Here is a 15834-nt window from a genome sequence, read left to right as displayed (position 1 = left end):
TGTGTGTGTGTGTGTGTGTGTGTGTGTGTGTGAGTGATAAGTGTTCTGTGGCAGAAATAAACGCCACTTTCTCTTTCTATATTTTTTGTTAAGTTAGAATTTCTCTGCTTTGGTCAGGATTTTTCTAATTTCTTTTTTCTTGTATCACGCAACTGACGAAAGCATTAAAAAAAAAAATAAAATTCATAGAGCTGAACAAAATCAAAAAATATTAATTCTATTTTACCCTTTACTTTTTATTTTCTTACAATATAATTAATTACCGTATCCTATATACTGTGTCCTTGCATATTAGATGAGTATTTCAGAAATATTTTCACCTTTTAAACAAAAACTGTCTAATACATTCATGTATATTTTTCAAATGCTTTCACTGAATCATTTGAGAATGTTTTAATAACAAGTTTAAAAAAATGGATAATAACATGAGAGACGCAGCATAAGAGAGTCAGCGTAGAAAGAGAGAACAGTTGTGTGAGGAACAGCGGGTGGAAATAAGGAATAAAAATTATGCGAGGATGAGACAGAGAAGAAACAAATTAAGCCAAGAGGAGAGGGAGTGTATCCTACAGCATAGGAGGGAAAGAAATCAGCAAAGTATAGAACAAGTGAGCCAGGACCAAAGAGAAGTGTATTTTCAAAGTAAGAGAGATAGAGATCAACAGAATCGAGAACATATGAGCAAAGGTAGCTGTACTTTGAAAATATGAGAAACAGAGCTGGATCTCTCTTGGCATACCAGCAAACCACAAAATCACACAATATTTTGATACAGTTGATTGTAATCAAAAACATTTATTCCTAATTTTCGTTATTACGTGTGAATGTATGAAATGTCAAAGTTTTTTAATCACTTAAGAATTATATTGCAAGTCACCTAGTTATAACCTCTACTTTTTCATGCTTTCACGGATCAGATAAGAGTATGTTGAAGCAGAGTTTTTTTATGGCTGGATGTCCTTCCTGCTGCCAATTCCCACTTGTTTTTAAGCAAAGTAATAATCTTCCAGTCTACTGAACAACAAACAGCCCAGATATGTTTATGTGGAGAATGGAGAACAAATAACACTGACTGAATGAACCTTTTTTTTAAAACATGTCAAAAACCCCACCTGACATGCTTTCACAATGGACTGTGAGCAAAATAGCACCATCACTGACTCAGTTGTTTTACAAACTGAACAGATGCATGAAAAGGGGAAATAGAGTAGTTCATAGTTCCCTCTATAATTGTAAAATCAAACATATTTCTGCTTATTTACATAAAAAAGTCTAATTTTTTTCTTAATAGTTACTCTTACCATCTTGTTTTTCAATCAAAATTGAAACTGGGTAGCTTTATTGTAATTAAATAGCATTTTACAGTGAAATTTAAGAAATGCAATTTACCTGAATGATAAATGAATTCAGACTGATATCTTCTTTAATACTAGTGTTATAAGAACTGCATTCAGAAAACTTAGGCTTGTTGTTATTAACATCTTCAACATATATGGTTATACTGCCATAAGAGGTGTGAGGAGGATCTTTTTCACAGCAGCACTGTTCATCAGTCGCTGTTATATTTATTACATACATTCCTTTAGCATTGGAAAGATCAGATCTCACAGTGATAATTCCTAGCTTTTTATCAATTGCAAACATTTCATATGTATTTTTAAAGTTTCCTGAAATAAAAGACAAAGAAAAAATATTATTAACAAAACAATCACTTAGTAAGAAAAATACTGTAGTTTATAGTAAAAGAAGGTGGGGAGTATGTGTATGTATATATATATATATATATATATATACATACACATACTACCCAGCAAACATAATTTTTACTGAACTCAAAATATGTTTTGGAGTTCCATTCTGATTATTTTCTTGAATACTTTCTTATAAACTGTTTTTAACATTTTCTTATTATCAAAGAATGTATATCTGTATTTGAATACTTTTGTGATAACCAGTACTTAACACAATAAAGCTCATACAAAGCTTTACATTTTACTTTTGACAAATTTTTTTCTCAAAAAGTGAAACCAGTCAAGTGAATAAACATCTTTAAAATTGCATTTTCAAACCATCTTTCATATACATTTCCACTTGTGCAGTACCTTACAACTTTACTTTGTTATATATATATATATATATATATATATATATATATATACACACCACATATATATATATATATATACATACATACATATATACATACATATATATATACATACATACATATATACATACATACATATATACATACATACATACATACATATATACATACATATATACATACATATATACATATATATATATATATATAGTCAATTCAAATAAACAGATTAAAAACGAAAAAAAGAAAAACATTGAACATGAGGACATGCACAAGAAGTATATTAGCTTGACTCTCAGTGAAAGGAGAGAGTTTAACGTTTTAAGCATAGCTCTTCATTGGAAAGGAGAAGTCCAAAGAAAGAGAAGAAGAAATTGCCAACAGACCATGTGTAGTTATATTGCTGAAGTCAACAGATGAAATCCAGAGATTCTTAGTATAGAAAACAGTAGCATACAAATAGTTTGAACTTAGACTCTAATGCCTTTACAAGGGACCAATTCCACAAGGTAAAGATTGGCCATAAGAGGAATCCAAGTGAGAAGATATGGAGGGAATTATGTGGATAAACAAATTAAATCTAACAGCTTGGGTGGAGGATTGGTTTATTCAATGTTTATTTGCTTCCATTACTGGCTGCATATTTTGAACAACATCTCCCAACATTATGATGGATCTCAGAGTCCCCAGAAACAGCTGATGGATTTGTAACATTTTACCTCCACCCTTTAATTGTCTCCATTGTTTGTACTCTGTATAAGATTGATCTATTAATATATAAATATATATTCATACTTAAATATTCATCATCTGAAAATCTTAAGTCTTTGCTTTCTTTCTGTTTACATGTGCATATATATGATTGACCATTGACTGAACACTATTCAATTTTTTTTCTCCGTGTTTTTCTCCTTGTCTCCGTATTCTTTCTGTTGAAGAGTGTAGCTCGAAACGTCAAAGACTTTCCGTATTCCCAAGCGTCATACTAATACATCCTTTTGTTGTTTACACCACCTGTCCTCGTCTGTTGTTGTTTTTTTTGTACATTCTCCCATATATATATATATATATCTATATATATATATATATATCTACATACACACAAACACATTTATTTGGTATATCAAACCCAAGCTGTTATATTTAATTTGTTTAGCCATATAACTGTGCCACCATCTGTGTGTGTGTGAGTGGAGAACATTTCTTTTATGCACATTTCATTAAATATACAACTATGTTCAAGATTTATCTTGTTAAATTTTAGACCTGTTTGTATTTTCTTTTTTTTTTTACAGCTACTATGGAATAATAAAGTTCCTAAATACATATTTAACATTTCCAGACCATCAGTTACATTTTCATGAATTGAATATATTTGGCATCTGTGTTGTACACTGGTTGAATTCATATTGACTTCCTACTAGACATACTTTTTGATCTTTAACTTGATGTATCAACAGTCACAAGTTGATTTGTTTGTCAGGGGAAAATTTTAAATGTTAAGTTTTTTTTCTTTTCATCACTAGGCAAAATGTTAGTTATTTTGATGACTAATTATGGAAACCATACTCATATCACACAATACACTGCAGGATAGGGCCACTCCTTGAAAAAGATGGTACACTCACAGGAAACCCAATGAGGGTAAGTGAAATACTAAATGAGCAATTCAAAAGTATTTTCACTCCACCCCTAGGACACTTGCAAGTCAGCAATCCAACTGACTTTTTTACCACTGTAGATATAAAAACAGAGGCAGTGATGATCAATTACATCAATATAAAGGAAGACAATGTAAAAAGGGCTATAAATGAAATGAACCCAAACTCAGCTACTGGCCCTGATGGATTCCCAGCAACCCTTCTAAAAGCATGTGGGTCCTAGCAAGACCACTGCAGTCCCTCTTTCAGAGCTTCCTTGCAACTGGCAAACTTCCAAGAAAACCGAAGGAGGGTAAAATATGCCCTATTCATAAAGGAGGTGGTAGAACAGAAGCCAAGAACTACAGACCTATCTCTCTGACCTCACATATCAGCAAGGTCATGGAATGAATAGTCAGAAGAAAACTTATTGCCTTCCTTGAAGAAAATGACTTGCTGCCTAACATTGTTTCCAACCAGGAAGAAGCTGCCTGACTCAGCTCTTACAACACTATGACTGGGTGCTGAAACAGCTGCTCAACCACTCAAATGTGGAAGTGATGTATCTTGACTTTGCAAAGGCCTTTGATAAAGTCGATCATGGAATATGTCACAAACTGCGTGATCTCAGCATAGTTGGAAAATTGGGAGAATGGCTTCATGACTTTCTGAAGTATAGAAGTCAGGTGGTAGTAGCCAATGGGGCCACCTCCAATGACATACAAATAGTGAGGTATTCTGCAAGGCACTATTTTGGGACCACTACTGTTCATAATCGCTCTCTCAGACATGCCCTCAGCCACACAGAGAGCTATAATTGCAAGTTATGCAGATGATACAAAAGTCTCACATGTAATACAGAACCCTGAAGACACTATGCACATGCAATGTGAGCTGGATGAAATATACAAGTGGACTGAAAAGTTTCAAGCCTTGTGCTATCAGCATGCAAAACTAAATGCAATACCCCTTAAATACACTGGACCTCGAGGGATTGCAATCCCAGAGGCACAGTCAGTGCGAGACCTGGACATTTACATGAGTAACTATGCATCCTTCCATGTACATGTTGCTAAACTGGCAATGAAATGCAGGCGGCTGACTGGATGGATGGATTCTTAGAACATTTAGAACAAGAGATCAGGAAACCACGATGGTCCTCTGGAGGACACTTGTCTTAAGCTACTTTGACTATTGTTCTCAGCTATGGTCACCAATCAGTGTCAAATTAATCTTAGAACCTGAGGCAATCCAACGAAGCTACACGAAGAAGATAGCCTCTATGCCGCATATAAGCTACAAGGAAAGACTCAAGAGATTAAGACTATTCCTTAGAGCAAAGGCAAGAAAGATATGCCATAATATACATCTAGAAGGACTTGTCCCAAACTTTGGCATTGAGAGTTACACAAATACTAGAACTTGGCACCACTGCATAGTGCCAAGGACTCCAAATTTGCCATCAAGATAAAGGACAAGATACTGCAATAGCCTGGGCTTCAGAGGATCACAGCTCTTCAATATCCTCCCGAAGGACCTGAGAGACCTGCATTGGGTGGATGTAGGTGTCTTCAAAATAAAGCTGGACCTCTTACTGTCAAGTGTCCCAGATGAACCAACTCGTGGCAGAAGGTACAGATAAGGGCAGTAGCATCAAACCAAAATGAACCAAATGTCAATTCCTAAAAAGCATTCGTGAAGTAAAATTATGTAGCAACACCAAATGGCAGTGCCCCAGCATGGCCACAGCTCGTGAGCTGAAACTAAATAAAAAAGAATACAAATATATATAAATATATACAAATATATATAAATATAAATATAAATATATATATATACATAAATATAAATATATACACAAATATAAATATATACACAAATATAAATATATATATATATATATATATATATATATACACATACATAAATATAAATATATATATATAAATATAAATATATATATATATACATAAATATAAACATATATATAAAACAGAAAACCTCATGGATGATCCAATGCAATCCAAAACCCTAGAGAAGAAATTTGGAAGGCACTCAAGGACCTGCAGATTTTACCTGAAAGGTAAATGTTGGCATGGGGAAGACAGCAAAAACTGCCAGTTTGCTCTCTCGAGACCCTGCCAAAACTACAAGGGCCTTAAGGAGAAAAACTTCTCTGAAGAAAGACAACGATTGTCTCCAAAGAAAAAGTATACAAAAGAAGTGCGCTCTTCAGAGGTTATGCACAAGGCAGCATCTGAGCAAGAGTCTTTTGTGCAGCAGCTGACCTGGCTACACCAAGCACAAACAAAGAACCTTGCCCACCACTGCACAAGACCACCACAGTCAACAGACACAGAATGGTCTCCCCTAATGCCTGCATAGTTGCCACACCAATATTTTTACTAAATTTTGGGGGCCTGTTGCATCATAATAAAAGCAAAGCATGGAATCAAGCCCTATGCATAGCGCTTGTGGAAACTCACCTCAGCCCTGATATAGAGAATGCAGAGGTATACGCACCAAAATATGCCATACTGCGAACAGACAGAAGAGAAAGGAGCCATGGTGGAATTGGTGTATACATCCGTGTATACACCTCACACCCCAGGTCTTACTGTCATACTCACATTCAGTATGTGACACACTAATTGTATACATAAGACAACACAATATAGTCATATGCAATACATATTGCCCACCAAATGCCTCAAATCACAGAGGCATGTTTGAAGATTGTCTCACAAGAATTAAAGAAATCCTCATGAAACTGGAACACCATATAAGCATATTTTTTATGAGTGATTTCAACTTCCCCAGCATCAAATGGCCGGAAGGCCTCATGCTCTCAGGAAAGACTCATTGCAAACAAGCACAGGTGGAGTCCCTGCTCAACCTCACCAATGCCCTATCATGGAGCAAGTTGTACTCAGACCAACTAGGCCAAATAACGTTTTGGATCTCTGCTTCACGAACAATATGGACATTGTTATGTGAAAGTGATGCCGACATTAGTCTCGGATCACAAGAAAAAAATAGAGCTGTCTATGTTTGGGTCGAAAGTAGCCAGAGACATACAGCCTAAAGAAAACACCCAAAATCTCTCCAATCTGAACTTCCACAAAGCAGACTGGAAATCGATCCAAAAAGAGATCCTCAGATAGGACTGGCCGAAATGTCTCTCCACACCAGACATTGGCATGAAACTAGAATATTTCATGTCTGTTATGCAAGCCATATGTTAGAAATATGTCCCAGAGCACAAGGCCAAAACAAATGGGAACAAGATTCCAAGGGAGAGAAGATCCTCATGAGACGATGGACGAAGGTTGCAAATGGCCTCAACCAACATCCCAAAAGTAGTGAAAGATCCTGCCTAAAAAAACACTGAAGGAAATTGAAAAAAAGCCTGCAACAATCCTATGTGAGGGAGAGAGCTGACAAAGAAGCCTGGGTTATAAAAAAACATTAAGTCAAATCCAAAGGCCTTCTTTCATTACGCAAAAGAAACAGCCTCAGTACGCTGCAAGATAGGACCCCTCTTCCAAAAGGATGGCTCCCTCACAGATAGTCCAACCAGGATCAGTGAGGTACTGAATGACCAGTGTCTTTACCACCCCGTTAGAACACAGACAAGTGAACGAACCAGTGGACTTCTTTGCCACCTCACATATAACCAGCAAGGCAGTTATGAGGGAATACATCGACATTAGCAAAGAAGATATACTACTAGCCATAGATGACTGGTCCTGATGGTCTCCCAGCAACCTTCCTCAAATCATGTAAGCATGCCCTGGAAAAACCCCTCCAGTTTCTCTTCCAGAGCTTTCTTGCAAATGGTAGACTGCCAAGCAAGATGAAGGAGGGAGTAATATGCCCAATCCATAAAGAGGGAAGCAGAGCAGATGCCAAAAACTATAGGCCTATCTCTCTGACTTCACACATCAGCAAAGTCATGGAACGGATAGTCAGAGGGAAACTAATCGCATTCCTTGAAGAAACTAACTTGCTGAGTGATACCCAGCATGGCTTTCGACCAGGCTGCCTGACTCAACTCTTACAACATTATGACTGAGTGTTGAGACAGTTACTCAACAACTCAAATGTGGATATAATATACCTTGATTTTGCAAAAGCTTTTGACAAAGTGGATCATGGGCTGATATGCCACAAACTGTGTGATCTCGGCATAGCTGGAAAACTTGGAGAGTGGTTACATGACTTTCTGAAAGATAGAAGTCAGGCAGTAGTGGCCAATGGAGCCACCTCAATGAAAACACAAATAGCGAGCAGTGTTCCACAGGGCATTCTCTTGGGACCACTGCTTTTCACAGTGGCCCTCTCAGATATGCCCTCAACTGCCCGTATAGTCACCCTTGCTAGCTATGCAGACGATACGAAAGTCTCACAGAAAATACAGAACCCCTATGATGTTGCACATCTGCAGCAGGAGTTGGACTCAATTTACAGATGGGCTGAGGATAATAATATGCAGTTTAATGCTGAAAAATTCCAAGCCCTGCTCTACCAGCTTCCAAAATTTAATATGGTCCACAGGGAATTACAATCCCAGAGCCTAAATCAGTAAGGGACCTGGGTATCGACATGAGTGATGATACCTCTTTCCAAGTGCATACGACTGGCTGGATGGATCCTGAGAACATTCAGAACCAGAGATAAGGAAACCATGATGGTTCTCTGGAGGACATTCGTCCTCAGCCACCTGGATTACTGCTCCTATCTATGGTCACCCAACAGTGTAAAATTAACAACAGACCTTGAAGCAATCCAGTGAAGCTTCACAAAGAAGATCATCTCATTGCAACAGTTCAACTACTGGGAAAGGCTGAAACAGCTAAGACTCTACTCCATGGAGCAAAGGTGGGACAGGTATGCAGTAATATACATCTGGAAGATCCAGGAAGGAATTGTGCCAAATTTTGGCATTGAAAGCTACACCAACGGGTTGACACTGCATAGTGCCAAAGATCCCAGCAATGCCATTGCGCTTCAAGACCAGTTACTGCAACAGCCTGGGTTTCAGGGGCCCACAGATTTTAATATTCTCTATTTAAGTGAGTTTAGATGTTCAAAAAATATTCTTTAAAAAAAAAATAAATAAAACCTCATTCTCCTAGACAAAGAAAAATGTAACCTTTTGAAAATTTTATGAAAGAAAGGAAATAAAAATTAAATTCTTACCAAAATAGAAGCATATATTATCTTTATCAGGATCTATGACTTTCAATTTTGCAACAAAAGTATTTACTGGGGCTCTTTCATTTACATGAAATTTGCTATTTTCAGGTATAACTGGAGATTTGTTATTTACATTTTTCAGATGCACTTCCACCGTAGCTGTTGCACTTTTTGGTGGATCTCCAAGATCATGAGCTGTGATGATAAATTTATGTATAGGTTGTTTTTCATAATCCAATTGTCTGCAATGAATGAATAATAAATAATAATCTTTACTACAGACACAAGGCCTGAAAATTTGGTGGACAGGGATAGTCAATTACATTGACCCCAGTGCTTGAGGCATAATGCCTGAAATTTTTTTCTTTTGTGAGTGTGTGTGTGTGTGTGTGTGTGTGTAGGAATTAGTTGATTATATTGTCCCCAGTGTTCAACTGGTACTTATTTCACTAACCCCTACTTCCAGAAAGTATGAAAAAGGGTTATTTCCTTCAAACTTTGCTTTTTTCACATTTATTTAAACCTCAAAGAATCCCCCTCAACACATTGCTATGATGCTCTCCCATTACTCCTGCTCAGAGATGCACACATTGTCAACCACTAAAATACATGCTCAAGCGGTTAAGGTCAAGCAACTGACAAGCAAGTCAGTGGTATTGAGCAGAATGTCCACTACAATGATATTTCTGCTTCAGCAACTCAGTGCTAAATCTGTCTGAAACGTAATGGAAAATAGGTAAGTTTCAAAACACTGATGTCCAGATCTCAAAGACTGAAAGGAATAGTAGTCATTTCCTTTGATTTCTAGATAGAAGCAAATAAAAAATAACACAGACAAAAAAAAATTGCTACACGGTGTAATAACTTTTTAATAAAGGCACAAAACCTGAAATTAGGGCAGATAGTGAGGAGCAAGGGGCAATTGATACTATTGACCCCCCCATGCTTGACTAGTACTTTGTCCATCAACCCCAGAAGGTTGAAGGACAAAGCTGACCTCAGTGGCATTTGCACTTGGTTTATAAAGAGTAAAAAATTGCAAAACATGTTTTTTTTTATGCTTCAGTAATTCTGCCAGCTTGCTGCCTTTTTTTCTATAAACAACAACAACAATCACATCATCAACAAAACTGACACTAGTAATTTGGGGGAGGGGATAAGTTGATTACATCAACCCCAGTGCTTCACTGGTACTTCGACTCTGAAAGGATGAAAGGCAAATTAGAATTCAACAGGATTTGAACTCATATTGTGAAGACAGACAAAATGCCGCTAAGCATTTTGCCTGGCATGCTAATGATTCTGTCAGCATGCTGCCTTAATCATAATAATAATAAACTGAACACTAGACCAAATGCTGTAGATGGTCCATAATAAATTTAAATCAATCTTCTGTAAATGGACAGTATGTCAGTCACTCTAGAACAATGAAATACAAGATGCAACCCAGAAAAATTTGAATCATGATCATAACTACAGACTGAACAAAATTGTTGTATAGTGTTCAGGTGCACATAACCATTTCTGTTTATTTACTACCCTGGGATATAGATATTCACAAACTAAGTGATAACATGCAAAATTTCCCACACATACACATAATTAGTTCTGTACAATTTCCAGTTAGGAGAGGGAGAAAAAAAAAAAATGAACGTTGCTTTGTATTTCAGTTTGAAGAGATGCTATTCTTACATTGCGAAGTGATGGTTGTGAGGTTTAGAAAGCTGCTTCCCAACTATGTGGTTTTGGGTTCAGTCTCACTGTGTGCCACCCTGGGAAACTTATCTAGTATAGCCCCAGGCTATGGGAATGGATTTGGTAGATGAAAACAAAGTCCATTGTAGCCCAGAGTTGAACATGTATGTTTGTGTCCTACTCCACTTGTCTTGACAAAGTGTGATGGTTGTAAACAAGTGTCAACAGCATACAAGAGAAGACATTTGTTTCCAGTCTTGTATGAGAAACATGTCTGGCCATGGAGAAATATTTCCTTGCTTGGAAGCAAGTGAGGGCTGGCAACAAGCAGGATATCTGATTGTAGAAAATCTGCCTCAACAATTTCCGTCTGGCCCATTTAAGCATGGAAAAAAGAAAGTTAAAATGGTGTTAAAGTCATAAGTGAAACAGATCCTGATACTAAATAACCATATTCTTAACTTTTCTACAACTCTCCAATTGTCTAAGTGTATAATAGATTGAGAGAAGAACAAATAACACCAGATACTAAGAAGTTACACTGTATGCTTGCAGTTTTAACATACAACAGCCCAATGTTTCTATCCATATAGTAAATCAGATTGTACATGAAAGTATCATACTCAATGGCTAGCGAAGAAGTATCATAGTCAATTAATAGAAGGGCAAATGAGATGCCTTTGAGAAAAGTAATGACAGAAACAGTAGTAGTTTCATTGATAAAGGTGAGAGACAAGATGAGATGCAGGGATGCAGTTTGGTTTTGTGCTAGGAAGTACTACTACTAATGTCTTCTTTGTAGTGAGACAACTACAAAAGAAGTACTTAAGAGTAAAACACTATACCTAGCATTTGTTGATACAGAGAAAGCCTTTGTCACAGTCACTCATTCAGTGATATAGTGGGCACTGAAGAAGCTGAGAGAAGATGAATGAATAGCTTGTGAATGCCATAGAAGAATTGTTAGTAAAGTGAGAGTTAGCAGTGAGTATGACAAATTTAGTGTGTAGCTAAGAGTTTACCATGGCTCAGTTTTCATTCATTTATTTATCAAAGTCCTCCAGGCCATAATAGCATAATAGAGGAGATTAAGATGCAGGGACTGTTATATATTAATGACCTTATGTGAGGTAAAATTAGAGAAATTCCAGGTATGTATGCAAAACTTGGAAACAAAAGGCATTAAAGTTAATTTAACAAAAATCAAAGCATTAGAAGGAAAACAGAACCTTGAAATCTCAGAGAAATGACTCCGCCTGATATGTAAAAAGGGAGTCGATAGAAATTCTATATTGTGTATCCAGTGCAAACTATGGGCCATAAAATGTATAGTGGAATCACAGGAAGGGTAGCTGAGAAATTAGACTTTGTATGCACCAGATGTAAAGGAGCAATAAACAGCTATTCTCAAATACCCAGGAAAATTCCTACAGGTAGTAGATAATTTTTGTTATCCAGGTGATCTAATAAGTAGTGGAGGAGGATGTTCTGAAAGTATAGCTGCTAGAATAAGAACTGGTCAAAAAGTCCAGATAGCTATTACCTGATCATATAATGTATATACATAAGCAGCAATGCTACATGATAGCAAAATGTGGACTGTGAATGTACAGGACATGTGAAGACATGAAGGAAATGAAGCTAGCACAGTCTGTTTGGATGTGCAATGTCAGAGTGCATGCAGGATACAGTGAAAATGTTTTTGTAATGTATGAATGCAGTGAATGGTGAACTGCTTGTTCACCATTTACTACGTTCATCCTGCTTATCAACATCCATCAACTAATTTAACATCGACCACTCTACTGATGTTCACTATTTACTATATTCATCACCTATATACACCTGACCACCTCCCTGTTACCATCCCTACTCAGCCACACAAAATGCAAGGTAGTCAAGAATCTCCTCTACAATCAACCTGTTCCTGCTCCTCTCATCATACTGTAACCTCTCAACATCTCACATAAAACAATCAACTTATTTCATATTTTCCATCTTAGTGGCTCTTTAGTCTTGTGAATTAGTCTTGTAACTCACTAGTGCTGATGCCACAGAAAGCACTCAATACACTTTGTAAAGTGGTTGGCATTAGTAAAGGCATCCAGTCATAGAAACCATGTCAAAACTGAAACACTGGAGCAAAACATGGCTCATTAAATCCATAGCTCTGATTCATTCAACCCATACCAGCATGGAAAATTGAGGTAAAAATGGTAATGATACACAACACTATAATAAAAGTGTTGGAAGCTAATCAGGTTAAAATGCATTGGAGATGTTAATTCATTTCTAGAGTAAACAGTCTCAATAGAGCCCTAATTTACATAATAATTTAATTATAAATTTCCAAATGTGAAAGGTTTTATAATTAAAAAAAATTTCACAATGGCAAGATAATAGAAGCAGCAGAGAATTGTGCTTCGTCTTTTTGGAATGGATAAAACCAGGGCTACAGAAATGTTATTTCAACAACTCCACCCATGTCTTGTGGAAGACAAATGAAATGCAGTTTTGGCAATTACTTGCAGAAGCTTAGATATATTTGTAATTGGCCTGTTTGTATTTAAAGTGTGTACAGAATAAAAGGTGTTAGGTCTGCCAGCAACAACTGTCACCATTGCAACCAATAAAACTAGAAAGAGTTTTTACTTACTTTTTAACAACAAGAATTGCTTCATATTGGCTATCAGTTAACTTGTTTCTTTTTACTTCGAAGTGGTCATCAGTGACATCAAATACAATTTCAGCATTTTTTCCAGCATCTCTATCAATTGCAATGATTTTAAGATCTGAAAGGGATGTGTAATCAAAATTGTGGATAAAGTAGATATGGAACATTAAAAAAAAAAAAAAAAAAAAAAAAAAAAAAAAGAAAGATATATTCAAATAATATCTCATTAAAAATGACTAACTGTATTTAATAGAAAACTTATGTTTAAATCAACTGAAAATTGAATTATTTTTCCTAAATAGTTTTCCAATTGATTTTGAGAAAACTTTTTTGTATTTCTATTTCATTCTAAGACAATGACATTTTGCACATAGTTATTTAGTTTGAACTTATTATGGTACCCCAGACAAAATAAAATAATTGGTCAAAATGGCTGAGTATAAGACAAAATATTAGTATAAAACTAATATTCTTTTCATTAGTTCCAAAACAAGACAACTAAATGCTGTTGATTAAAAACAAAAGAAAAAATCTTAAAAATCAACTGAAAAATATTTCAGCTTTCAAAAATACTTTTTATGAGTAATAAATTTCTTTGGGCACAAACTATAGAGTCAAAGCAGAAATATGCTTTAGTTTTTATTTTAAAATTTATTTGCATTTCTGTTTTAAGCACCCTTTTAAGATCATGCTAATTTAAGAATTAGAACATTCTATTCCATTTGAATTTGGTAAAGGTGCACAAATAATGGTCAAAATTCTTCATTAATTTCACAATATTAATTAGGTGACAGAACTCATATTCATAAAAAGCATCTTTGTGAATTCTACTTACATTGTGACAACTTCCCATTTCATTGATCTCTGGCAGAGAAAAATTCCACTGTGGCAAATAAAACCAGTTTTTCTAAAATTCCAAACTCAATTTTGACAACTTCATTTAGAATTTAAAAAAAATCCTTTGAATACTTCCTGAAACCCAAAACTTTCCACTGCTGGATTAATAATCCTAATCCAGCAGTTTAATCTGTTCATACATCCTCATTGTCATTTTAATGTTCACTTCTCCATGCTTGCATGGGTTAGATGAAAGTTGTTGAAGCAAATTTTCTATGACTAGATGCCCTCCTTATCACCAACCACTCACAGGTTTCCAAGCAAGGTAATATTACTCCCTGGCTAGACATGTAATTCACAGGAGATTGGAAATGAACATCACCACTTGTATGATGGTGCTGCTCATTTAAAACCATCAAATGATATCGGGACAAAGGTGCACACACGTTTCTTTCAGTTTTGGTCTACCAAATTCACTCAGAAAGTTTTCGTTGGTCTGGGGATATAGAGGACACCAAGGTGCCATGCAATGAGACAAAAATCCATTTAATTGTTTAACTGTTTCAATGCCAAACAGCCTGAGACCATTTCTGATTCAAGCATACAAAATCTCCTGTTTTTCAAAGTGTTCATTTTAAATGAAAACCTTTCAGTCTAAGTTTATGAGAATCTTTTGTTTAGTTATATTTAAATAAACTAATCTCTCAAAGTTCCTGATTATTTTCAAAAATAATTGAAACAGAAGCTGTATTTCCTTAGAAATATGACCATAAAAGAAATATTTATAAATGTGTAGAAACTAATTACTGCAAACCTGTTTTCTCAATTTCTGTACCAACTGTAACATTTTCATTTATAGGCAGAGATCTGTACTCTTGGAGAGTAAATGATGGTTCACTATTCACATCAATTATGTGTACTGTCAACTAAAAGAAACAAAAAATTGAAAGGCTTTCAATAAACAAATATTATATAAATAAATAAACAAAATTACTTTGAAGTATGACAATACAATAATGCTGACATTAAATCTATAAATACTAACGTTAGCAAATTTTTTTTTTTTTATGCAAAAAGTACCTTTGAAGCAGTAAATCTCTAACCAACAAATGCACATTTTTGTATTTTTACAGTGATTTTCTTTTACTATTTCAGCAAATATGGCAATGTTTTGCGGACAAGGTCAGAATAAAGTAGAAATGTGTTGTGTACCAGAGAAAAATCAAAATTGACTGTTTTTTCCTAATTTTGTATTTATTTCAGATAGCTTTTTAATGTTAACTGTATTAAAATATCACTAACTTATATTGTTTAATTTAGACTATAAAATAGTACAGTGAGTGAGAGAATTAGTGACTAAAAAAAGGTTTACGTTAATATTACATTATTCAACTGCAAGAAAAAGAAAAAAGAAAACTAAGCTCAAATTATGATTGACAAATAAATACAGCTTCAATTTTCGCAAAGAATTTTTAAAACACACAATTTTCTTTTTACTATATGAAACTGATTACATAGCATCAGCCAGAGAAGAAGGCTTGAAGAATGAAGATTTCAGTTTGAACCTAGGTACATACAAAAGCCAAGAGACTAATAAAACTCAGGGACTCAGTGCTATCTGAAAATAGGTAGCATGTGGTGATAAATTTCAGTTTGAAATAAAGAAGAGAGTGGAAATGTTT

The 15834-nt window shown here is 35.3% G+C and overlaps 1 protein-coding gene across 1 annotated transcript in view; it reads right to left on the bottom strand.

Annotated features, from left to right (window-relative positions):
• LOC106883822 (putative neural-cadherin 2) overlaps positions 1–15834 on the bottom strand; it is a 140937-nt gene that overhangs the window by 75196 nt on the left and 49907 nt on the right. The window contains exons 5-8 of the mRNA XM_052967328.1: positions 14967–15078; positions 13298–13433; positions 8950–9188; positions 1390–1667 (exon numbers count right to left, since the gene is read on the bottom strand). Coding sequence (XP_052823288.1) covers positions 1390–1667; positions 8950–9188; positions 13298–13433; positions 14967–15078 — 765 coding nt within the window. The remainder of the gene's footprint in view (positions 1–1389; positions 1668–8949; positions 9189–13297; positions 13434–14966; positions 15079–15834) is intronic.

Source organism: Octopus bimaculoides, chromosome 4 (assembly GCF_001194135.2).
Source record: "Octopus bimaculoides isolate UCB-OBI-ISO-001 chromosome 4, ASM119413v2, whole genome shotgun sequence".
NCBI classification, from domain to species: Eukaryota; Metazoa; Mollusca; class Cephalopoda; order Octopoda; family Octopodidae; genus Octopus; species Octopus bimaculoides.
This window is presented reverse-complemented; position numbering and strand designations above follow the sequence as displayed.